Source organism: Oncorhynchus masou, chromosome 7 (assembly GCF_036934945.1).
Source record: "Oncorhynchus masou masou isolate Uvic2021 chromosome 7, UVic_Omas_1.1, whole genome shotgun sequence".
Classification (NCBI taxonomy): domain Eukaryota; kingdom Metazoa; phylum Chordata; class Actinopteri; order Salmoniformes; family Salmonidae; genus Oncorhynchus; species Oncorhynchus masou.
The window spans coordinates 4,903,093-4,926,517 of record NC_088218.1 but is presented as its reverse complement, the minus strand read 5'-3'; the positions used below and the strand labels follow the sequence as shown (position 1 = coordinate 4,926,517).

The following is a 23,425-nucleotide window of genomic DNA, read 5'->3' as shown; positions in this document are numbered from 1 at the left end:
AGAATGGTGTGGGCTTACCCCAGCATCAGAATGGTGTGGGCTTACCCCAGCAACAGAATGGTGTGGGCTTACCCCAGCAACAGAATGGTGTGGGCTTACCCCAGTAACAGAATGGTGTGGGCTTACCCCAGCAACAGAATGGTGTGGGCTTACCCCAGCAACAGAATGGTGTGGGCTTACCCCAGCAACAGAATGGTGTGGGCTTACCCCAGCAACAGAATGGTGTGGGCTTACCCCAGCAACAGAATGGTGTGGGCTTACCCCAGCAACAGAATGGTGTGGGCTTACCCAGCATCAGAATGGTGTGGGCTTACCCCAGCAACAGAATGGTGTGGGCTTACCCCAGCAACAGAATGGTGTGGGCTTACCCCAGCAACAGAATGGTGTGGGCTTACCCCAGCAACAGAATGGTGTGGGCTTACCCCAGCAACAGAATGGTGTGGGCTTACCCCAGCAACAGAATGGTGTGGGCTTAACCCAGCAACAGAATGGTGTGGGCTTAGATTTTCACTGGACAGCTACTTTAAGACCCATTGACTCTGCTTGTCTAGTAGACAGAAGAATTGTCTTTCTCGCTCTACCTGTTTCTCTCTGTCACCAGTCGGGGGCCAGACCCCCCCCCCACACACACACAAAAAAACCTTTAAGAGATTCAAGGAAAGACCACCCACAGCAGCAGGTCACACCTCAGTGTAGTTACGTTGACTCCCAACAAAACATGAGACAGAAATGACATTGAGAAGAAATGCATGAATTCCTTGGCCCTGGTATTTCACAGGACTGTGTGTAGGAGTCTGCTATGGTAATAATCACAATAGAATCACCAAGTACATTGACACGAACCAGGAAGTTGACCTGGTGAACAACAGTAAACAGAATGTCCAGACAGGATATGTAGATGAAGAATTGTCTCATAATCCACATAGTATGAGTAGATGGGATTGTGACATGTGTTGATGAAGTCCTTTACGACTGATTGCATTTGTCTTGTTTTGTGTTAATGTACGTGGTGTTTTAGTTATGTTTTATCGAGATGGTATTCATTATTAAGCCTTTATTTGGGCATTTAAGCCTGGACATACAGTGTACTTAGGGTCTATAGGATCTGGTCAAAAGTAGTGGACTATATGGGACACAGCCTCACTGATTCTGTCAAAAGTAATGGACTATATGGGACACAGCCTCACTGATTCTGTCAAAAGTAGTGGACTATATGGGACACAGCCTCACTGATTCTGTCAAAAGTAATGGACTATATGGGACACAGCCTCACTGATTCTGTCAAAAGTAATGGACTATATGGGACACAGCCTCACTGATTCTGTCAAAAGTAGTGGACTATATGGGACACAGCCTCACTGATTCTGTCAAAAGTAGTGGACTATATGGGACACAGCCTCACTGATTCTGTCAAAAGTAGTGGACTATATGGGACACAGCCTCACTGATTCTGTCAAAAGATGTCAAACCAAGTCTTGAGAGGCTGTGCCAAAGCCTGTATCATTCATTACAGAACATATCTGTCCACCCTACTCTGTTTGCAATGTATTGGTCTATAGACTCACCACTGTTCAGTGTTACTAATGTATTGAAACTGTGCTTCAATAAATGTTTTGGACTTGTACCACAGCTGCCTTCTCTTACATCACAGATCAGCCTTACATACACATTTCACACTCCGTCTACCCACAGATGCACAGAATCCCAGAGATGGTGTGAAACTTCTAGAGAAGTAGAGCTCTCTGCATCTAACCAGGAAATGGACGTTGACACAGGAAACTGGTGGTCATGTTTTCACATGGTGCATCTCTGAGGGAAGCCAGTATCAGATATGATTGGTTTCCAACCGTCTTAAGAGGCGAGCTGCACAGACTAGTGGCGAAATGAGAACAGAGTAGTGGAACGTAGGGAAACTAGTTCAGACGAGTCCCTTTTCATTTACTAGGAAAGGAAGGGACTGACAGCTATTTGTCTGGTTTTAGAGTGGCGAAAGAGATTCTGTTTCCAGGAAACCCAGATCACAGTTATGACACGCAGTGGTGGGTTGGATATTGGAATGAATGAAGTGGTACGGAGTGATGCACCCTGGACCGTCACTGGCTTTAGCAATCATGGCATGTTTTCTGCAGAGATACTTCTGTGAAAGTCGCTGGGACAAGGAAGAAGGTACTTATCTTTATTATCAAACAATTGTATAAAACAACATTTCTAGATTTGACCAGGTAGATATTCCATGTGCATATAGACTTATCATATGCCGTCAGTATTAATTGCGTTATACATAGATCTGTGTGGAGTGAGAGATGTCTTTCTTGTGTGACACGTGTAGGTTTGAAGCCAGGCTCAGAGACGTACGGCTACAAAGCTTTCTCTGGGGAGGGTTTGTCATGCAATGTACCAAACCACAGTCCGCCGGTCTCTGTGAGCGCCTCTACAACATCACAGCCAGCTCTGAGGAAGCTGATTGGTCCAAGGCCGAAGGGGAAACCAACAGAGACAGAGATGACGGGGCCGTGACAAGACGGGGGAACGCGCTCTGGTTCTCTACCGTTACTGCAAAGGACTCTGGGAAGTACACATGCCACACAGGGTAGGTAGTCTGTTGACGGTCTTTGGGTAGGCCCCTTCTCTTTCACAGGGTAGGTCACCTGTATTGACTGTTAGGGTAGGCCCCTCTCTCTGTTTCCACAGGGTAGGTAGTCTGTATTGACTCTGTTTGGGTAGATCCCTCTCTCTGTTTCACAGGGTAGGTAGTCTGTATTGACTCTGTTAGGGTAGGCCCCTCTCTTTCACAGGGTTGGTAGTCTGTATTGACTCTGTTAGGGTAGGCCCCTCTCTTTCACAGGGTTGGTAGTCTGTATTGACTCTGTTTGGGTAGGCCCCTCTCTCTGTTTTCACGGGGTAGGTAGTCTGTATTGACTCTGTTTGGGTAGATCCCTCTCTCTGTTTCACAGGGTAGGTAGTCTGTATTGACTCTGTTAGGGTAGGCCCCTCTCTTTCACAGGGTTGGTAGTCTGTATTGACTCTGTTTGGGTAGGCCCCTCTCTGTTTTCACGGGGTAGGTAGTCTGTATTGACTCTGTTTGGGTAGATCCCTCTCTCTGTTTCACAGGGTAGGTAGTCTGTATTGACTCTGTTAGGGTAGGCCCCTCTCTTTCACAGGGTTGGTAGTCTGTATTGACTCTGTTTGGGTAGGCCCCTCTCTCTGTTTTCAAGGGGTAGGTAGTCTGTATTGACTCTGTTTGGGTAGATCCCTCTCTCTGTTTCACAGGGTTGGTAGTCTGTATTGACTCTGTTTGGGTAGGCCCCTCTCTCTGTTTTCACGGGGTAGGTAGTCTGTATTGACTCTGTTTGGGTAGGCCCCTCTCTCTGTTTCACAGGGTAGGTAGTCTGTATTGACTCTGTTTGGGTAGGCCCCTCTCTTTGTTTCACAGGGTAGGTAGTCTGTATTGACTCTGTTTGGATAGGCCCCTCTCTCTGTTTCCTGCCTTTTGATCAGAAGTGAGAGAAGCTTTGGTGGAATGGACGGATGAAGTGAAGTAGTGTAACTCTCCAAAACATGCCACGTCATTACATGAATTCTCTTCAGGACCAAAACACCTTCACAAAGACAGTACAAATTCGGTTCTTACTTTGAACAGTTTGCCTGGGTTTGATTTTGAAAAACAGTTTGCCTATATTTGACCTTTCCAAGACACAATGTGTGAATGTGTGTTGTTTTTATCACAGTGGTATGGTGATCCACGTCTATGTGGAGGTGCTGGAGAGGGCCAGCCTGGGGTGCAGGGACACAGAGGAGAACAGAGTCACTCTGGTTCTGGGCAAAGGTGGCAGGATCCCATGCCCTGGGATCAAATGTCAGACACAGAGGTCAGAGGTCACATGGTACAAGGTGATTATTCCAGCAGATTTTTGGATGGATGAATGGATGGATGGTTGGGTGGATGGATGGATGGTTGAATGGATGGATGGTTGAATGAATGGATGGGTGGGTGGGTGGGTGGGTGGGTGGGTGGGTGGGTGGGTGGGTAGGTGGGTGGTTGGTTGGGTGTGTAGGTGGGTGGTTGGTTGGGTAGGTGGCTGGATGGATGGATGGATGGGTGGGTGGGTGGGTGGGTGGGTGGGTGGTTGGTTGGGTAGATGGGTAGGTGGGTAGGTGGGTAGATGGGTAGGTGGGTGGTTGGTTGGGTAGGTGGGTAGATGGGTAGGTGGGTGGTTGGGTAGATGGGTAGATGGGTAGGTGGGTGGTTGGTTGGTTGGGTGGATGGGTGGGTGGGTGTGTAGGTGGGTGGGTGGTTGGTTGGGTAGGTGGGTAGATGGGTAGGTGGGTAGGTGGGTGGTTGGTTGAGTGTGTGTGTAGGTGGGTGGGTGGTTGGTTGGGTAATTCGGTAGATGGGTAGGTGGGTGGGTGGTTGGGTGGGTGTGTAGGTAGGTGGGTGGTTGGTTGGGTGGGTGTGTAGGTAGGTAGATGGGTAGGTGGGTGGTTGGTTGGGTGGGTGTGTAGGTAGGTAGATGGGTAGGTGGGTGGTTGGTTGGGTGTGTAGGTGGGTGGTTGGTTGGGTGGGTGGGTGGGTAGGTGGGTGGTTGGTTGGGTGGGTGTGTAGGTGGGTGGTTGGTTGGGTGGGTGTGTAGGTGGGTGGTTGGGTGGGTGGGTGGTTGGTTGGGTGGGTGTGTAGGTAGGTAGATGGGTAGGTGGGTGGTTGGTTAGGTGGGTGCGTAGGTGGGTGGGTGTGTAGGTGGGTGGTTGGGTGGGTGGGTGTGTAGGTGGGTGGTTGGTTGGGTGGGTGTGTAGGTGGGTGGTTGGTTGGGTGGGTGTGTAGGTGGGTGGTTGGTTGGGTGGGTGTGTAGGTGGGTGGTTGGGTGGGTGGGTGTGTAGGTGGGTGGTTGGGTGGGTGGGTGGTTGGTTGGGTGGGTGTGTAGGTAGGTAGATGGGTAGGTGGGTGGTTGGTTAGGTGGATGCGTAGGTGGGTGGTTGGTTGGGTGGGTGTGTAGGTGGGTGGTTGGGTGGGTGGGTGGTTGGTTGGGTGGGTGTGTAGGTAGGTAGATGGGTAGGTGGGTGGTTGGTTAGGTGGGTGCGTAGGTGGGTGGTTGGTTGGGTGGGTGTGTAGGTGGGTGGTTGGGTGGGTGGGTGTGTAGGTGGGTGGTTGGTTGGGTGGGTGTGTAGGTGGGTGGTTGGTTGGGTGGGTGTGTAGGTGGGTGGTTGGGTGGGTGGGTGGTTGGGTGGGTGGGTGTGTAGGTGGGTGGGTGGGGGGTGGGTGGTTGGGTGTGTGGGTGGGTGGTTGGGTAGATGGGTGGGTGTGTAGGTGGGTGGTTGGGTGGGTGTGTAGGTGGGTGGGTGGGTGTGTAGGTGGGTGGGTGGGTGGGTGTGTGGGTGTGTAGGTGGGTGGGTGGGTGTGTAGGTGGGTGGGTGGGTGTGTAGGTGGGTGGTTGGGTGGGTGGGTGTGTAGGTGGGTGGTTGGTTGGGTGTGTAGGTGGGTGGTTGGGTGGGTGTGTAGGTGGGTGGGTGGGTGGGTGTGTAGGTGGGTGGGTGGGTGGGTGGGTGTGTAGGTGGGTGGTTGGGTGGGTGGGTGTGTAGGTGGGTGGTTGGGTGGGTGGGTGTGTAGGTGGGTGGTTAGGTGGGTGGGTGGGTAGGTGGGTGGGTGTGTAGGTGGGTGGGTGGGTGGGTGTGTGTGTAGGTGGGTGGGTGGGTGGGTGTGTAGGTGGGTGGGTGGGTGGGTGGGTGGGTGTGTAGGTGGGTGGTTGGGTGGGTGTGTAGGTGGGTGGTTGGGTGGGTGTGTAGGTGGGTGGGTGGGTGGGTGTGTAGGTGGGTGGGTGTGTAGGTGGGTGGTTGGGTGGGTGGGTGTGTAGGTGGTTGGTTGGGTAGGTGGGTGTGTAGATGGGTGGTATATTGATAGACGGCAGGTTTTACCTGATGTTTGTTTCTCTTCAGAATGTAATGATGGTATCATTCCACTGCATCTAAGACTTTACACAAACTCCTAACCTTTAGTAAACACAAGTACAAGCCTTACACACCCATGTGCCCGGTTACACACCTACTCACCTGTGACAGGTCAACACGTGTATGGAATAAATAGACGAACGTACAAACGACTGAAACAGGCAAACAAGTGAATAATGGCTTTACATCATGGGTTTCTCTGCAGGACGCCAGGCCTGTGTGTGAGCTACAGGATAAGAGGACTATCTCTGTGGAAGACAGTTATACTCTTCTGCTGGGTACTGTCTATGTGATTGATGCTACAGTGTATTTCTGTGACTACACCTACGAAGACAACGGGATCCCCTGGACAGTCAGGAGATCTGTTAACGTCTCGGTCATACGTAAGTACGGGAGGACTGTCGCTGCAGGCTCTGCCTCCCAACACACACCACACAAGAGCGCTCAGATGAACGCACACCACACAAGCACGATCACATGCACGCACTTACGAATCGCACACACACCTCACATGCTCGTTCACATGCACGCACACATACTGTACACACACATTCTCGTAAATGTCACTTTTACCTCCACAGCCGCTGACACCAAAGACCCTCCACAGATTACTTATCCCCATGGCAACAAGGAGGGCGTGGAGCTGGGTGAGTGCAGAGCCTGAGGTTGAATGATTGATTTGATGATGGCAGGTGTATAGAGTATGATAATTGTGTTTCACCAGTTTATGGCTTAGTCCTAAATGGCAACTTATTCCCTATATAGTGCACTACTTTAGACCAGAGACTTATGGGGTAGTGCACTACTTTAGACCAGAGACTTATGGGGTAGTGCACTACTTTAGACCAGAGACTTATGGGGTAGTGCACTACTTTAGACCAGAGACCTATGGGGTAGTGCACTACTTTAGACCAGAGACCTATGTGGTAGTGCACTACTTTAGACCAGAGACCTATGGGGTAGTGCACTACTTTAGACCAGAGCCCTATGGGGTAGTGCACTACTTTAGACCAGAGACTTATGGGGTAGTGCACTACTTTAGACCAGAGACTTATGGGGTAGTGCACTACTTTAGACCAGAGCCCTATGGGGTAGTGCACTACTTTAGACCAGAGACCTATGGGGTAGTGCACTACTTTAGACCAGAGACCTATGGGGTAGTGCACTACTTTAGACCAGAGACCTATGGGGTAGTGCACTACTTTAGACCAGAGACCTATGGGGTAGTACACTACTTTAGACCAAAGCCCTATGAGGTAGTGCACTATACAGGTAATGGGGATGCAACCTAGTCCTTATATCAACCCTCTATTCCCCAGGGGAGCCTCATAATCTGAGCTGTCAGGTGCATTTTGGGTTCCAGAGGACCTTTGACCCAGTGGTCCAGTGGTGGATCAGTTCCCATAGCAACCATGAAGGCATGATGAAACTGATGGAGATGGAAGCACAGTGAGTTGGATCTAATTTTTGTTGTTGATGCTTGTCATGTATTATTGTATATTAAGCATTAACATTAATGAATGAATGATTCATTCATTAAACCTTTTTCAGTCAGGCACCTACCTATCATTAAAATCACAATGTGTATCACTGTAGGCTATGCCTACGTCCCAAAATGGCACCCTAGTCCCTACACAGTGCACAGTGTACTTTATAGGGAACAGGATGCCATTTGGGCAACAACCAAATCAAATTCAAATTTATTTATATAGCCCTTCCTACATAAGCTGATATCTCAAAGTGCTGTACAGAAACCCAGCCTAAAACCCCAAACATCAAGCAATACAGGTGTAGAAGCACGGTGGCTAGGAAAAACACCCTAGGAAGGCCAGAACCTAGGAAGAAACCTAGAGAGGAACCAGGCTATGAGGGGTGGCCAGTCCTCTTCTGGCTGTGCCGGGTGGAGATTATAACAGAACATGGCCAAGATGTTCAAATGTTCATAAATGACCAGCATGGTCAAATAATAATAATCACATTAGTTGTCAAGGGTGCAACAGGTCAGCACCTCAGGAGTAAATGTCAGTTGGCTTTTCATAGTCGACCAGAGGGTCACCTTCTGTTTCCTCTCCAGGCAGGTGTGGGAAAGGAGTATTGAAGAGTTTGAGTTCACGGTCACCAGGACAGCTCAAATCCCGGAGGTGACCCAGCTACACCTCGACTCCACCTTCACCTGTCTGGCCCAGAACTCTGTAGGCAACAGCAGCGCCACCATCAGGCTGACAAGGAAATCTGCAGGTACCAGAAGAATACTGATGGGGTGCATCTCAATCATCTCTCCTTTCTCCCCAAGTGTGCACTTGTTCACTTGCCTTCATGGATTTTGAATGAAATGACTGTTTTATGACAACTCCTTCTGGCACCTGCCTGGTCCAATCCAATGCTTTTCAATTTGTTGGGAGTAATGAACAAGTTCACACATCTAGAGGAAGTAGAGATGATTGGAACGCAGCCCTAGTCTCTCATTACATCTGATTTGGTTCTGGGTACCAAGGTTAGCCTACCACGAGTCAGATCCATTTTTCAGAGAACACTAGCAATGTATCGTTTTACTTAATAACCATATCTTGTCATACTGTTATCTGAGACAACAACGCTCCAATGTGTTATAATTAAACAATAATGCCCGAGGGGGTGTGGGTATGTGGCCAATATACCACGGCTATGGGCTGTTCTTAAACACGACGCAATGTGGAGTGCCTGGACACAGCCTTTAGCCGTGGTATATTGGCAGTATATCACAAACCCCCCAGGTGCCTTACTGATATTATAAACTGGTTACCAATGTAGTTAGAGCAGTAAAAATACATGTTTTGTCATCTCTGTGGTATACGGCTGTCAGCCAATCAGCATTCAGGACTGGAACCACCCAGTTTATAATGTGTATTTTGTAATATTGTTTCAGTTTCCCGTGTGCTGGTGATAGTGTGTCCGGTGGTGTCTCTGCTGTTTGTAGCTGGGATTGGCATTACAGTGCACGTCTACTGGCTAGAGATCTCTATTCTCTACAGAATCTACGTCCCATACAAACAGACCACCACAGGTCAGAAACACATCTCACTCACTCACTCACTCACTCACTCACTCACTCACTCACTCACTCACTCACTCACTCACTCACTCAGACAGACAGACAGACAGACAGACAGACAGACAGACAGACAGACAGACAGACAGGCAGACAGACAGACAGACAGACAGACAGACAGACAGACAGACAGACAGACAGACAGACAGACAGACAGACAGACAAGATAAGATATGAGGAAAACAAATCACAGGATATCTTAATTTTGGGTTTTCTCCTCCCACTCTTACCAAGTATCTATTGGTTGTTATATGGTGTCCATCTCCTCCACTCCCAATCTTACACACACATGAAAACACACACTGCCAGATAAAAGCTATCTAGCATCTAGGCAAACCTCAAATCTAGCCATCAGGAAATGACTGTTTCAACTTGACTAGTTACAACCTCAAACCACACAGAAAGATGGCTGGGTGTTCTGGAAGAAAGCCAGTTGTTGTCAGTTCTTTGAAATGACGTCATAACTGTCCTAACTGGGGCGGCAGGGTAGCCTAGTGGTTAGAGCGTTGGACTAGTAACCGGAAGGTTGCAAGTTCAAACCCCCGAGCTGACAAGGTACAAATCTGTTGTTCTACCCCCGAACAGGCACTTAACCCACTGTTCCTGGGCCGTCATTGAAAATAAGAATTTGTTCTGAACTGACTTGCCTAGTTAAATAAAGGTAAAATAAAATAAAAACTGTCATCACTGTCCTAACAACTGTCATCACTGTCATAACTGTCATCACTGCCCTAACTGTGATCACTGTCCTAACTTTGATCACTGCCCTAACTGTGATCAATGTCATCACTGCCCTAACTGTGATCACTGCCCTAACTGCCCTAACTGTCATCACTGCCCTAACTGTCATCACTGTCATCACTGCCCTGAATGTCATCACTGTCCTAACTTTCATCACTATCCTAACTGTGATCACTGTCCTAACTGTCCTAACTGGCATCACTGTGATCACTGCCCTAACTGTCATCACTGCCATCAATGTCCTAACTGTCATCACTGTCCTAACTGTGATCACTGCAGTACGATGTGTTGTATTATGTGTTTAAAAAAGGGTTGGGGTCAGTTCAAATTGAAATAAAAAAGAACACCTAATTTTCAATGATTCATCAATAAACTGTATTGACCCTGTAGATGAATGTCTCTTCTGTCTCCTTCCCTGTATTGACCCTGTAACCTGAATGTTTCTTCTGTCTCCTTCCCTGTATTGACTCTGAAGATGAATGTCTCTTCTGTCTCCTTCCCTGTATTGACCCTGTAGATGAATGTCTCTTCTGTCTCCTTCCCTGTATTGACTCTGTAACCTGAATGTCTCTTCTGTCTCCTTCCCTGTATTGACCCTGTAACCTGGGTCTCTTCTCTCTCCTTCCCTGTATTGACTCTGTAGATGAATGTCTCTTCTGTCTCCTTCCCTGTATTGACTCTGAAGATGAATGTCTCTTCTCTCTCCTTCCCTGTATTGACCCTGTAGATGAATGTCTCTTCTGTCTCCTTCCCTGTATTGACCCTGTAACCTGGGTCTCTTCTCTCTCCTTCCCTGTATTGACCCTGTAACCTGGGTCTCTTCTGTCTCCTTCCCTGTATTGACTCTGTAACCTGGGTCTCTTCTGTCTCCTTCCCTGTATTGACACTGTAACCTGAATGTCTCTTCTCTCTCCTTCCCTGTATTGACTCTGTAACCTGGGTCTCTTCTGTCTCCTTCCCTGTATTGACCCTGTAACCTGGGTCTCTTCTGTCTCCTTCCCTGTATTGACTCTGTAACCTGGGTCTCTTCTGTCTCCTTCCCTGTATTGACCCTGTGACCCGAATGTCTCTTCTGTCTCCTTCCCTGTATTGACTCTGTAACCTGGGTCTCTTCTGTCTCCTTCCCTGTATTGACCCTGTGACCTGAATGTCTCTTCTGTCTCCTTCCCTGTATTGACCCTGTAACCTGGGTCTCTTCTGTCTCCTTCCCTGTATTGACCCTGTGACCTGAATGTCTCTTCTGTCTCCTTCCCTGTATTGACCCTGTAACCTGGGTCTCTTCTCTCTCCTTCCCTGTATTGACTCTGTAACCTGGGTCTCTTCTGTCTCCTTCCCTGTATTGACTCTGTAACCTGGGTCTCTTCTGTCTCCTTCCCTGTATTGACTCTGTAACCTGGGTCTCTTCTGTCTCCTTCCCTGTATTGACCCTGTAGATGAATGTCTCTTCTGTCTCCTTCCCTGTATTGACACTGTAACCTGAATGTCTCTTCTCTCTCCTTCCCTGTATTGACCCTGTAACCTGGGTCTCTTCTCTCTCCTTCCCTGTATTGACCCTGTAACCTGGGTCTCTTCTGTCTCCTTCCCTGTATTGACCCTGTAACCTGGGTCTCTTCTGTCTCCTTCCCTGTATTGACTCTGTAACCTGGGTCTCTTCTGTCTCCTTCCCTGTATTGACCCTGTAACCTGGGTCTCTTCTCTCTCCTTCCCTGTATTGACCCTGTAACCTGGGTCTCTTCTGTCTCCTTCCCTGTATTGACCCTGTAACCTGAATGTCTCTTCTCTCTCCTTCCCTGTATTGACTCTGTAGATGACAAGGAATATGATGCCTTTGTGTCCTACGTGCCCTGCTCTTCCTCTGAGGCGGGGGGAGGAAGAGGAGGAAGAGAGGAGGCGCTGGAGGTGCTCCTGCCCAGGGTTCTGGAGGGGCAGTGGGGGTACCACCTCTTTCTGCTGGAGAGAGACCTGCTGCCGGGCGGAGGTGGGTTCTAGTGTGCATCCCAAATGGCATCCTATTCCCTATTTAGTGTACAACTAAAACGTAGGGTACTATATATAGAGAAAGGCTGCCATTTAGGACACATATTAGTCTGGTCCCAGACCAGTTTGTGCTTTAGAGTCAGCCAACGCCCATAGGAGTTGGCTATACTGCACAAACTGATCTAGGATCAGGTTATAGTTGAGCAGGCCATGTGAATAGAAACAGTCACATTAACAGAGTAGACTGTAAAACATTACTGTTGAATGTACAGTTGGCCTAGAGATGGCAGCTTTCAAATGAAATGTATTCTGAAGAATGTGTGGTTCACAGAGTCAGTTTTACTGTCAGACTTTGACAGTCTGCATAACTATCATGTCACCCTGCCAAGCATGACACTTGTGTGGTTTTGTGTTTGTGTGTTCTGTGCTTTAGCGTATACAGAGGATGTGGTGTGTGCGATCCGCAGCAGCAGGCGACTGGTGTGTGTCCTGAGTCCTGACTACCTGGCCAGTACCTGTCTGTTTGAACTGGAGACGGGCATCAGAGCCTTACAACAAGACCCACACTTCAGACTCATCCTCATCTGGACCAGCACCATTCCCAACACCAGTCCTAGCCCCACCAGCCCCAACACCAGTCCTAGCCCCACCAGCCCCAACACCAGTCCTAGCCCCACCAGCCCCAACACCAGTCCTAGCCCCAGCACCACCAGCCCAACCAGCAGCAGGCCTCTATCTCTACCCCTGTCTCACACCCTGGGCATGGTGACTCCAGCCTCACCGCTGCCCCCACTAGTTCGGAGGGCCATCAGAGTCCTGCCTGCTCTGCGCTGGACCCCCCAGGACCAGGGAAGGATGATAACTAGCTCCAACTCTGGATCACGGTTCTGGAGATCCCTCCACAAGGCCATGCCAGCCCAGAGTGGGACTGGGACAGACACACAGACACTGTTAGACAGACACACAGACATCCAGGACAGAGGGACTGTTTTGTAGTCGTTAGGGCGGTTCTCCAGTAACTTGACACCTTGTATATATATTTTTTTGGGGTTGAGGGACCTGTGGTTTCATGGCTGTTGCTTCTGAGAATGTGTTGTTACCTCCTGGAACCTGGTAACGTCGTGGTTACCAGGTTCCAGGAGGTAAACAGCAGTCAAAGCAGTGGCTCCTGGTAAATAGCAGTCAATGCAGATCCTGGGTGTATTCGTTTTTCAGTAATTGGTCTTTTAAACCAACCAGGTCAGGTTTTTTCTCCAATAACTGTGCTACAGATCAGAATCCTTAAAGCACACCGTAGCATAGGGTTTTGGACCATAGCAAAACCTTTGGCAAACGGAAAATGTTTTGCAACGAAAACTACTTTCTATTCGACAAATTCAAGTTCTGTCCCCGTTTTTCTTGCTCCTGTTGAGTTCTGTTTGTTTCCTAGTTAATACACCCCAGAAGAGGTAGAGTATTTATTTATTTATATGGGGCGGCAGTGTAGCCTAGTGGTTAGAGCAGTGTAGCCTAGTGGTTAGAGCGTTGGACTAGTAACCGAAAGGTTGCAAGTTCAAACCCCCGAGCTGACAAGGTACAAAATCTGTCGTTCTGCCCCTGAACAGGCAGTTAACCCACTGTTCCTAGGCTGTCATTGAAAATAAGAATTTGTTCTTAACTGACTTGCCTGGTTAAATAAAGGTAAATATTACAAACGAACTACAGTACAGAGAAAGACCAAACATACTTGCATAAGCTACAGTTAAAGACAGCTGTTGACAGCGGAATAATTAGTTTCTTTATGTGAAGGAAAAAATGCGTGACGTCTTTCCATTTTGAAAGAATATAATACCACAGATAGAACAATGAGACCGATATTTCACCGGGTGTATAAATGTGAAGCATCCACTTGTTCTGCCCACTACGGCTCATTCATTCCCCCTTTGAAACGACAGGGTGTGATCTATCTTGGTTTAGTTATAACCATCTTTGATAATTACTGTCCTCCGCTCCTCTTCTTATACCCAGTAACATCATCAAGATTGTCATTGAGGCTTTACATTATTTATGCATTTGAAGAATGTATATGATACACTGGTATGTGCATTGTGGTTCAATTGCTTTTTTTTGTTGTTGCACAAATATCATTAAAAAATACATTTCATTTTGGAATTGAATGTAAGTTTATTGTCCTAATATGAATATTTCTACATGTCAACCTCAGACATGGGAGAAATGGTTCCTGTCTGGGATCACTCTGTAAAGGCATGACAGACGGTGTATAACTGAGGGGAAGGCCAGGGTTCAAAACCCTATTAGGACTGTTATAAAGTAGTGATATATCCTAGATGAGTCAAACTATTATTAAGTTGTCTTGAAGTTCCCTTTCCCAAAATGTATCCTCATTGCTCTGAACTACACCCACTCCAGTCTGCTATATAACACACACACACACACACACACACACACACACACCCACACACACACACACACACACACACACACACACACACACACACACACACACACACACACACACACACACACACACACACACACACACACACACACACGTTTAAAACAAAACAAAAAATATGCTTGATAGCACAAATGTCTCACCATCATTACATAGCAGTATGTACATTGTTTTTACACCATCGTCAACAGACAAACGAAGAGAAAAAGCACTCAATCAAGGTGACATCATTCCACACAAAAGCAAACACGGTGTGCAGTTTGACTGTTGTCATTAGCAACCCAGTAAGGCCGAGCCCTACTGGTCTTACTGTGACTAATAACCAATGAGGCGGAGCCCTATTGGTCAGTGTCCGTCTGAGACTTGAGCTTCCTCTCCCAGAGCTTCTGGTGGTCGGAGAATCCCTGCTTCCCCTTGTTGAAGGAGTTGGGGCCTGCTGACGTGGGCGTCTCCCTGAGGTGAACATAGAGAGTTATGTGTGGTAGTGGACCTAAAGGTTCTTGAAACCACTGCGGTCAGAACTGGTGCGTTGACCAAAATGAAAACATCACATGATGCACTATTGTAAAGTGGCTGTTCCACTGGATGTCAGAAGGTGAATTCACCAATTTGTAAGTCGCTCTGGATAAGAGCGTCTGCTAAATGACTTAAATGTAAATGTTAATCACATTGATTAGTAGTAGGTCCTCAAATGACCCTTGCAAACACGTGTGGTCATTACGCCTGGTTCAAATCCACACAAAATTGTAAGCGATTCCCTATATAGTGCCATACTTTGGGCCAGAGGTCTCTCCAAAGTGGTCAATATCAGTTAACTAATAGGCAATAGGATGCTGTTTCAGAGAAGCACACTAGAATACTTGACAGGGATCTAGGAATAGGTACATTACATTTCAGTGATTTATGAACACTGTATTATGTCAGAACACCTGGAATTTCAGATAACATTTGTGAGATGTTGTAAAAACATTTTGAGATAATAATTCAAACGTTGTGCTTCTTACCTGCCAATGTTCTTCATCCTCATCTTGGCTTCTGCAGGCATCTCCTCCTCACTCTGTCAGAGGAGAAAACAGCTGTTATTACAACTCTGTGGTTAGAGCACAGGCATCAACATTGATGTTTCACTGCATATGACAGTTTGTTTGCACAACCTACTAACCTATTGGAATATTGTGTGTGTGTGTGTGTGTGTGTGTGTGTGTGTGTGTGTGTGTGTGTGTGTGTGTGTGTGTGTGTGTGTGTGTGTGTGTGTGTGTGTGTGTGTGTATGAAGGCGTCAGCATGCTTCCCAGCCAAAACAGTTTGTGCATATATTGTGACGCCATTTTGTGACATTTTTGTTTGTTTTGGATTTCGGTGAATGGTTTTTCAGGTGTTCGGGTACACAACATTTTTTCTAGAGGCAAGCCGAAGTTCGGAGCGGAAGTGTACGCCCCTTCGTCTCTGATTGGTTAACAGTAGGGATTCTTCAGTAAAGTCTTTGTCATTCAATGAGAAATTACATTTCTTTGAAAAATACTGCAAGAAACATCTTAGTTAGGTGTAAACATATGAGACTAAGATCTCCTCAGCAAAGAACTAATTACATTTCTAGAGTTATTTTTAATTTTTATTCTGACTATTTTGAGGAAGCGTATACTGGCTATGGTGTCTCAAAATGGACAAGCAGTCCTATTGCAGCTTTTTTCTAATTTTTCCAGCAAAGTTCTTTTAAGGGAGTATGCAAGCACACGGTTTGTTGGGTTTGGCTAGGTGCCAGCCGAAATGAAGCATGCTGACGCCTTAACTCACATCATCAGAGTCGACATTGAAAACCGAGGCCAGAGCTGGTTTCTTGGCAGGTACAGGTACAGGCTCTTTGGGTTTCTAAAATGGAGAGAGACACACATCTGTCAACCACACACACTGAGATAGATGTCACACACACACTAACCCTAATGGTACTCACACTAGCACCCAGCTTGATGGAGATGGGCGCAGGCTTCTTTATAGGCTGGCTGATCAGACCAAATCCTATCTTGGAGACTTTGGGGGCTGGGGGTACCGGGTGGCTGGAGGTGGACACCTTCCCCGGGCCAGGGCTGACCTCCTGGGCCGAGCGTTTCCCCCCTCCTCCAGTGCTGGAAGAGACAGTCTTAGTTTTCACACTGCCTTCCTTCTCCTCCGGTCCTGCTGGAGGCGAAACAACTTACCAAGGTGAGCAACTGTTGCCTGGGAAACCAAGGATGAGCTACTGTTACCTGGGAGTGGTTGCCGGGTTACCCATAGAGATCCTATTAAAGGAATTCCTAATTCTATGGGTGAACCTGTTTGGAAGTTGGTGTGTGAAAGGACCAAACACTCCCACTACTGTTGCGGTTATGGTCGGTATTTTGGTCATAAACCTAGCTAGTTATTTTAACACTATTGCAATTTGCCACATAGCATATGTGCATGCATATCCTATAGTTTATTGCATATCATGTTACATATTTTTTTTACGTTCAACGCATGTTGCATCCTATGCATTTATCTGTCTTAGCTAGCTAAATGTGTCTTCTTTTTGAAACTTACTGCATGCCAAGTGAAGCCCATATTAGTTGTGTTTACTGACAAAAGTATTTGAAAAACAATCGTAAACATTGCTCCATCATACATGAGCAGCTGCAATGGCTAACCTAGTGATCTCGCGTAAAGCTAGCTAGCTAATAAAACCAGCTATCTAGTTTCATTGGAAGCCTGCTAACGTTACATCAATGGCTGCTAGCTGAATGGGGACAGGCCGAAGCCCCGTTCACAAGCGGACACGATGAGCATGGGAATGTTGAATTAGTTACAGGTGGTCGATGTAACGTTATACTTCTAGTCTTATTTCGACAAGACAGCGATACATTGCCCCTAAAGATGTACTAATATCACCTCCATCATCGGAGAGCCGCTTGCTGCTGTGCTTGTTGTAGTCCGCCATAACATCAGTGACGATGGAAGAAGCGAATAGGATTTCTCTAACGAGATGGTACAGAACAGCGCCACCTGTCGTTCTGGAATAGGAATTGTCTGACCACAACAACAACAACCAAAAACGAATTTACTCCCAATGATTCATACCAAAATCATCAAAGAATAATATACCAATGTATTATCGTTATCAGATACTTTATGTGTGCATTTGTCTCTGTTTGTTTATGAGTATTTTTGTGGTTCATGCATTAATCGATAGGTGGCGGTGTGTAACGATTTACACATCTACCTTTTGAAGTGTCGAAGAAGAACTTCTGTCGTTTTGAAATGACGTCATTAACAGTCGCCGGTGCCACTCGTGTTGTCAAAATGAAATGTTTACAATGAGCATTATCATCATTGTTTTACGTGTTTTTAAACACCATAAATCGTTTTAGTTAGTCGGTGAGATGTCGGCGTTCAGCTCAGAGCTCATTGACTACCTGGAGGGAAGAATTTCATTCGAGGAGTTTGAAATACGGAGAGAGGAAAGAAAAGCTAAATTGAAGGTAAGTGGGACATCTACTCTGCATGCTGTATTAACGTTGAACAGATCAAACTTGTGAACAAGTTTTGGAGCTCGCAATGATATATGTGCTACTGGAACGCCTTTCACGAATGCCTGTGTTGAAAGCATCTCATCTCGGATCTTTTCTCTCAGGTATCGAACGAAGGGCTTTCAGAGGAAGATGAAGAGATTGGACCAGATGACACTCTCCCCAGCACTTCCCACGGCCGCAGTCCGAGAAAATGTTCTAAAAAACGGCCCGCAGGTGTGTGTTTCCACTTGTTCAGTCATGTGACTGCTTGGGTTCGGAACATGGATATTCTGCTTCCCACAATCTTGTATTAGCCCGCTGAGCTAAAGCCTAGGCACTCTTCATGTCTTCTTAAGCAATTCCAGTCAAGTCATTGTTGTATGCCAACTATCCACCTCTTCTGTCCTTGCCAGCGGATCCCGAGGAAGGCGTCAGCCCCTCTGTCCAGAAGGCTTTTGCCTCGATGATGGGGGAGGGAACAGAGACTGAACAGACTGAGGAAGAGGAGGAGGAGGATGAGGAGGAGGATGAAGACAACGATGACGATTATGAAGAAGAGGAAGAGGAGGATTCAGAGGAGGAGAGGAAGGTTGAAGCTAAGGGAGATGAGGAAGGGCCCTCAGCTGGGGATGTCTTTGCTCTGGAAATGGAGCTTAACCGAGAGAACAAGAAGATGATGAAGGTGAAAATTAGATAAAGGCCCGTCTTCATTCTAACAGGGTTCACAAGACTGCTAGCCCTCTGAGCATTGACATTAGATCAGTTAGCCATAGTTTGACAAATAGATGTGTTGTGTATGCAATACTAGTTTAATTATGGCTCGTCTCAGGCAGAGTTAGGCTAGTCACCATTTGAGCCTGGTTCACTGAAACACCTCTGTTACACTTGGTCAGGCTGCAGTGTTTGTTGACATGGGACTATTGATGGTGATTGTGTACTGTTCAGGAGAGACGTAACCGCAGCAAGCTGCCCCGGGCCCTAAGGGGCCTCATGGGAGAAGCCAACATCCGTTACGCCCGCGGAGACAAGGAGGACGCCGTCCTGATGTGTATGGAGATCATCAGACAGGGTAGGTAGTGTTCAGGACAGAGGAGATCATCAGACAGGGTAGGTAGTGTTCAGGACAGAAGAGATCATCAGACAGGGTAGGTAGTGTTCAGGACAGAGGACATCATCAGACAGGATGGTAGTGTTCAGGACAGAGGAGATCATCAGACAGGGTAGGTAGTGTTCAGGACAGAGGAGATCATCAGACAGGGTAGGTAGTGTTCCAGGACAGAGGAGATCATCAGACAGGGTAGGTAGTGTTCAGGACAGAGGAGATCATCAGACAGGGTAGGTAGTGTTCAGGACAGAGGACATCATCAGACAGGGTAGGTAGTGTTCAGGACAGAGGACATCATCAGACAGGATGGGTAGTGTTCAGGACAGAGGAGATCATCAGACAGGGTAGGCAGTGTTCAGGACAGAGGAGATCATCAGACAGGGTAGGTAGTGTTCAGGACAGAGGAGATCATCAGACAGGATGGGTAGTGTTCAGGACAGAGGAGATCATCAGACAGGATGGGTAGTGTTCAGGACAGAGGAGATCATCGGACAGGGTAGGTAGTGTTCAGGACAGAGGACATCATCAGACAGGGTAGGTAGTGTTCAGGACAGAGGAGATCATCAGACAGGATGGGTAGTGTTCAGGACAGAGGAGATCATCAGACAGGATGGGTAGTGTTCAGGACAGAGGAGATCATCAGACAGGATGGGTAGTGTTCAGGACAGAGGAGATCATCAGACAGGGTAGGTAGTGTTCAGGACAGAGGACATCATCAGACAGGGTAGGTAGTGTTCAGGACAGAGGAGATCATCAGACAGGGTAGGTAGTGTTCAGGACAGAGGAGATCATCAGACAGGGTAGGTAGTGTTCAGGACAGAGGAGATCATCAGACAGGATGGGTAGTGTTCAGGACAGAGGAGATCATCAGACAGGATGGGTAGTGTTCAGGACAGAGGAGATCATCAGACAGGGTAGGTAGTGTTCAGGACAGAGGAGATCATCAGACAGGATGGGTAGTGTTCAGGACAGAGGAGATCATCAGACAGGGTGGGTAGTGTTCAGGACAGAGGAGATCATCAGACAGGATGGGTAGTGTTCAGGACAGAGGAGATCATCAGACAGGATGGGTAGTGTTCAGGACAGAGGAGATCATCAGACAGGATGGGTAGTGTTCAGGACAGAGGAGATCATCAGACAGGATGGGTAGTGTTCAGGACAGAGGAGATCATCAGACAGGGTAGGTAGTGTTCAGGACAGAGGAGATCATCAGACAGGATGGGTAGTGTTCAGGACAGAGGAGATCATCAGACAGGATGGGTAGTGTTCAGGACAGAGGAGATCATCAGACAGGATGGGTAGTGTTCAGGACAGAGGAGATCATCAGACAGGGTAGGTAGTGTTCAGGACAGAGGACATCATCAGACAGGGTAGGTAGTGTTCAGGACAGAGGAGATCATCAGACAGGATGGGTAGTGTTCAGGACAGAGGACATCATCAGACAGGGTGGGTAGTGTTCAGGACAGAGGACATCATCAGACAGGGTGGGTAGTGTTCAGGACAGAGGAGGAACAGACAGGGTGGGTAGTGTTCAGGACAGAGGAGATCATCAGACAGGATGGGTAGTGTTCAGGACAGAGGAGATCATCAGACAGGATGGGTAGTGTTCAGGACAGAGGAGATCATCAGACAGGGTAGGTAGTGTTCAGGACAGAGGAGATCATCAGACAGGGTAGGTAGTGTTCAGGACAGAGGACACCATCAGACAGGGTAGGTAGTGTTCAGGACAGAGGACATCATCAGACAGGGTAGGTAGTGTTCAGGACAGAGGAGATCATCAGACAGGATGGGTAGTGTTCAGGACAGAGGAGATCATCAGACAGGGTAGGTAGTGTTCAGGACAGAGGACATCATCAGACAGGGTAGGTAGTGTTCAGGACAGAGGAGATCATCAGACAGGGTAGGTAGTGTTCAGGACAGAGGAGATCATCAGACAGGGTAGGTAGTGTTCAGGACAGAGGACATCATCAGACAGGATGGGTAGTGTTCAGGACAGAGGAGATCATCAGACAGGGTAGGTAGTGTTCAGGACAGAGGAGATCATCAGACAGGGTAGGTAGTGTTCAGGACAGAGGAGATCATCAGACAGGGTAGGTAGTGTTCAGGACAGAGGAGATCATCAGACAGGATGGGTAGTGTTCAGGACAGAGGAGATCATCAGACAGGGTAGGTAGTGTTCAGGACAGAGGACATCATCAGACAGGGTAGGTAGTGTTCAGGACAGAGGAGATCATCAGACAGGATGGGTAGTGTTCAGGACAGAGGAGATAATCAGACAGGATGGGTAGTGTTCAGGACAGAGGAGATCATCAGACAGGGTAGGTAGTGTTCAGGACAGAGGACATCATCAGACAGGATGGGTAGTGTTCAGGACAGAGGAGATCATCAGACAGGATGGGTAGTGTTCAGGACAGAGGAGATCATCAGACAGGGTAGGTAGTGTTCAGGACAGAGGACATCATCAGACAGGGTAGGTAGTGTTCAGGACAGAGGAGATCATCAGACAGGATGGGTAGTGTTCAGGACAGAGGACATCATCAGACAGGGTAGGTAGTGTTCAGGACAGAGGAGATCATCAGACAGGGTAGGTAGTGTTCAGGACAGAGGACATCATCAGACAGGATGGGTAGTGTTCAGGACAGAGGAGATCATCAGACAGGGTAGGTAGTGTTCAGGACAGAGGAGATCATCAGACAGGGTAGGTAGTGTTCAGGACAGAGGAGATCATCAGACAGGATGGGTAGTGTTCAGGACAGAGGAGATCATCAGACAGGATGGGTAGTGTTCAGGACAGAGGAGATCATCAGACAGGGTAGGTAGTGTTCAGGACAGAGGAGATCATCAGACAGGATGGGTAGTGTTCAGGACAGAGGAGATCATCAGACAGGATGGGTAGTGTTCAGGACAGAGGAGATCATCAGACAGGGTAGGTAGTGTTCAGGACAGAGGAGATCATCAGACAGGATGGGTAGTGTTCAGGACAGAGGACATCATCAGACAGGATGGGTAGTGTTCAGGACAGAGGAGATCATCAGACAGGGTAGTGTTCAGGACAGAGGAGATCATCAGACAGGATGGGTAGTGTTCAGGCCAGAGGAGGAACAGACAGGGACACTGCTATAGTAGCCATCTCAATTCACAAAAGTCATTGTAGAGACTTATGCTGCATCCAGGACATGCTGTAACTAGGAAACTGAAAACTCTGAGAAAGATGATATTTGAATTTCCCACTTGGAAAGTATCAGAATCATCCAATCGGTAGCTCTACCCTAATGGCTTATGTTAATTTTAACTGGGAGGTTCAGAGTTTCCGACTTGTCATGAATGCAGCATTACTGACTGATCTGAATTCATCAAAGCTGTCTTTAAAAATATATATATTAACCAGGGAGTGTCAATGAGGGAGGCCTTCCTGTTAAACGCTGACTAAAGTTGAGTCCCACCTAACCCTTGTATTCACCGTTCTCCCACCAGCCCCGCTGGCCTACGAGCCCTTCTCCACCCTGGCTATGATCTATGAAGACCAGGGGGACATGGAGAAGTCACTACAGTTTGGCCTGATCGCTGCTCATCTCAACCCCAGCGACTGTGAGGAGTGGGTCAAGCTGGCCGACATGTCTCTGGAGCAGGACAACATCAGGCAGGCCATCATCTGCTACACCAAAGGTGAGGTGACCCCTGACCTCTAACCCCGGCCCTCTGACCCCTGACCCGTGACCTCAAACTGCTAAAATATGTTATTTATTTGATTGATTTACTGCTAGTTAGAGATGGTTGATACTGATGGCCAACTAATGTTGTCTCCAGCTTGAGCTACTCATTTGAATTATCTAAGAATTTCAATCAATCAATGGAAACCTCACTGAAATAATTGTCTCCTAACACATTTCTCTATCACCGTTTCTTCCTCCCCCTGTCTCCCCCTGTCTCTCTCTGTCTGTCTGTCTCTCTCTGTCTGTCTGTCTCTCTCTCTCTCTCTGTCTCTCTCTGTCTGTCTGTCTGTCTGTCTGTCTGTCTGTCTGTCTGTCTGTCTGTCTGTCTGTCTGTCTGTCTGTCTGTCTGTGTCTCCCTCCCTCTCTCTCAGCCATTAAGTATGACCCCAGTAATGTGCGCTACCTATGGGAACGTTGCAGCCTGTATGAGCAGGTGGGGGAACACAAGCAGTCCATGGACGGGTACCGTCGTATCCTCAACCTACTGCCCCCTACTGACGGAGAGCACTTCATGCAGCTGTCACGAGACATGGCCAAGTGAGGCTCGTCCGCCATGCACGTGTACACAGAAACACACAACCGGATACTGTACGAACTCATTCACACCTGTATAGACACAGGCAATACACACAGGCAACGGGTGTGTAACGGTGATGTGTGTTCTCTCTCCAGAAGCTACTATGAGAGTAGTGACCTGCCGTCAGCCATGGGGGTGATGGAGGAGGCTCTGAGGAGACACCCAGAGTTGGTGACAGACGAGAGCATCAACATGGCTGCTGAGCTCTACATAGCCAACCACCAACACGACAAGGCCCTTCAGGTGTGTGTGTGTGTGTGTGTGTGTGTGTGTGTGTGTGTGTGTGTGTGTGTGTGTGTGTGTGCGTGT

General features: G+C 47.7%; 2 protein-coding genes and 1 pseudogene across 3 annotated transcripts in view; 2 read left to right on the top strand and 1 right to left on the bottom strand.

Annotated features, from left to right (window-relative positions):
- Positions 1-308: 308 nt before the first annotated feature.
- Positions 309-13,889, top strand: LOC135543138 (interleukin-18 receptor accessory protein-like; annotated as a pseudogene).
- A 479-nt stretch (positions 13,890-14,368) lies between these two features.
- Positions 14,369-17,179, bottom strand: LOC135543139 (PEST proteolytic signal-containing nuclear protein-like). Of its 2 annotated transcripts, none has more exons than XM_064970215.1 (5): positions 17,102-17,179; positions 16,152-16,375; positions 15,995-16,069; positions 15,206-15,258; positions 14,369-14,654 (listed from the first exon to the last, which is right to left on the bottom strand). In XM_064970215.1, the coding sequence occupies exons 1-5, from the start codon at positions 17,148-17,150 to the stop codon at positions 14,540-14,542; spliced, it is 516 nt and encodes a 171-aa protein (XP_064826287.1). In that variant the 5' UTR covers positions 17,151-17,179; the 3' UTR covers positions 14,369-14,539. The 2 variants fall into 2 exon arrangements, with proteins under 2 accessions (XP_064826287.1, XP_064826288.1); XM_064970216.1 differs by having other exon boundaries at positions 16,152-16,372.
- A 301-nt stretch (positions 17,180-17,480) lies between these two features.
- LOC135543137 (general transcription factor 3C polypeptide 3-like) overlaps positions 17,481-23,425 on the top strand; it is a 22,006-nt gene continuing 16,061 nt past the window's right edge. Inside the window, exons 1-7 of the mRNA XM_064970214.1 lie at positions 17,481-17,691; positions 17,844-17,955; positions 18,135-18,403; positions 18,667-18,790; positions 22,301-22,492; positions 22,911-23,076; positions 23,212-23,359. Coding sequence (XP_064826286.1) covers positions 17,593-17,691; positions 17,844-17,955; positions 18,135-18,403; positions 18,667-18,790; positions 22,301-22,492; positions 22,911-23,076; positions 23,212-23,359 — 1,110 coding nt within the window. The 5' untranslated portion in view covers positions 17,481-17,592. The remainder of the gene's footprint in view (positions 17,692-17,843; positions 17,956-18,134; positions 18,404-18,666; positions 18,791-22,300; positions 22,493-22,910; positions 23,077-23,211; positions 23,360-23,425) is intronic.

What these genes read in the sequence shown, in the direction of transcription:
- LOC135543139 (XM_064970215.1), bottom strand. Translation starts at nt 17,150, where the DNA reads ATGGCGGACTACAACAAGCACAGCAGCAAGCGGCTCTCCGATGATGGA. An exon ending in GCGGCTCTCCGATGATGGAG is followed by an intron (nt 16,376 to 17,101) that starts GTGATATTAGTA and finishes TTTCGCCTCCAG; the next exon opens with CAGGACCGGAGGAGAAGGAA. An exon ending in AGGATGAAGAACATTGGCAG is followed by an intron (nt 14,655 to 15,205) that starts GTAAGAAGCACA and finishes TGTTCACCTCAG; the next exon opens with GGAGACGCCCACGTCAGCAG.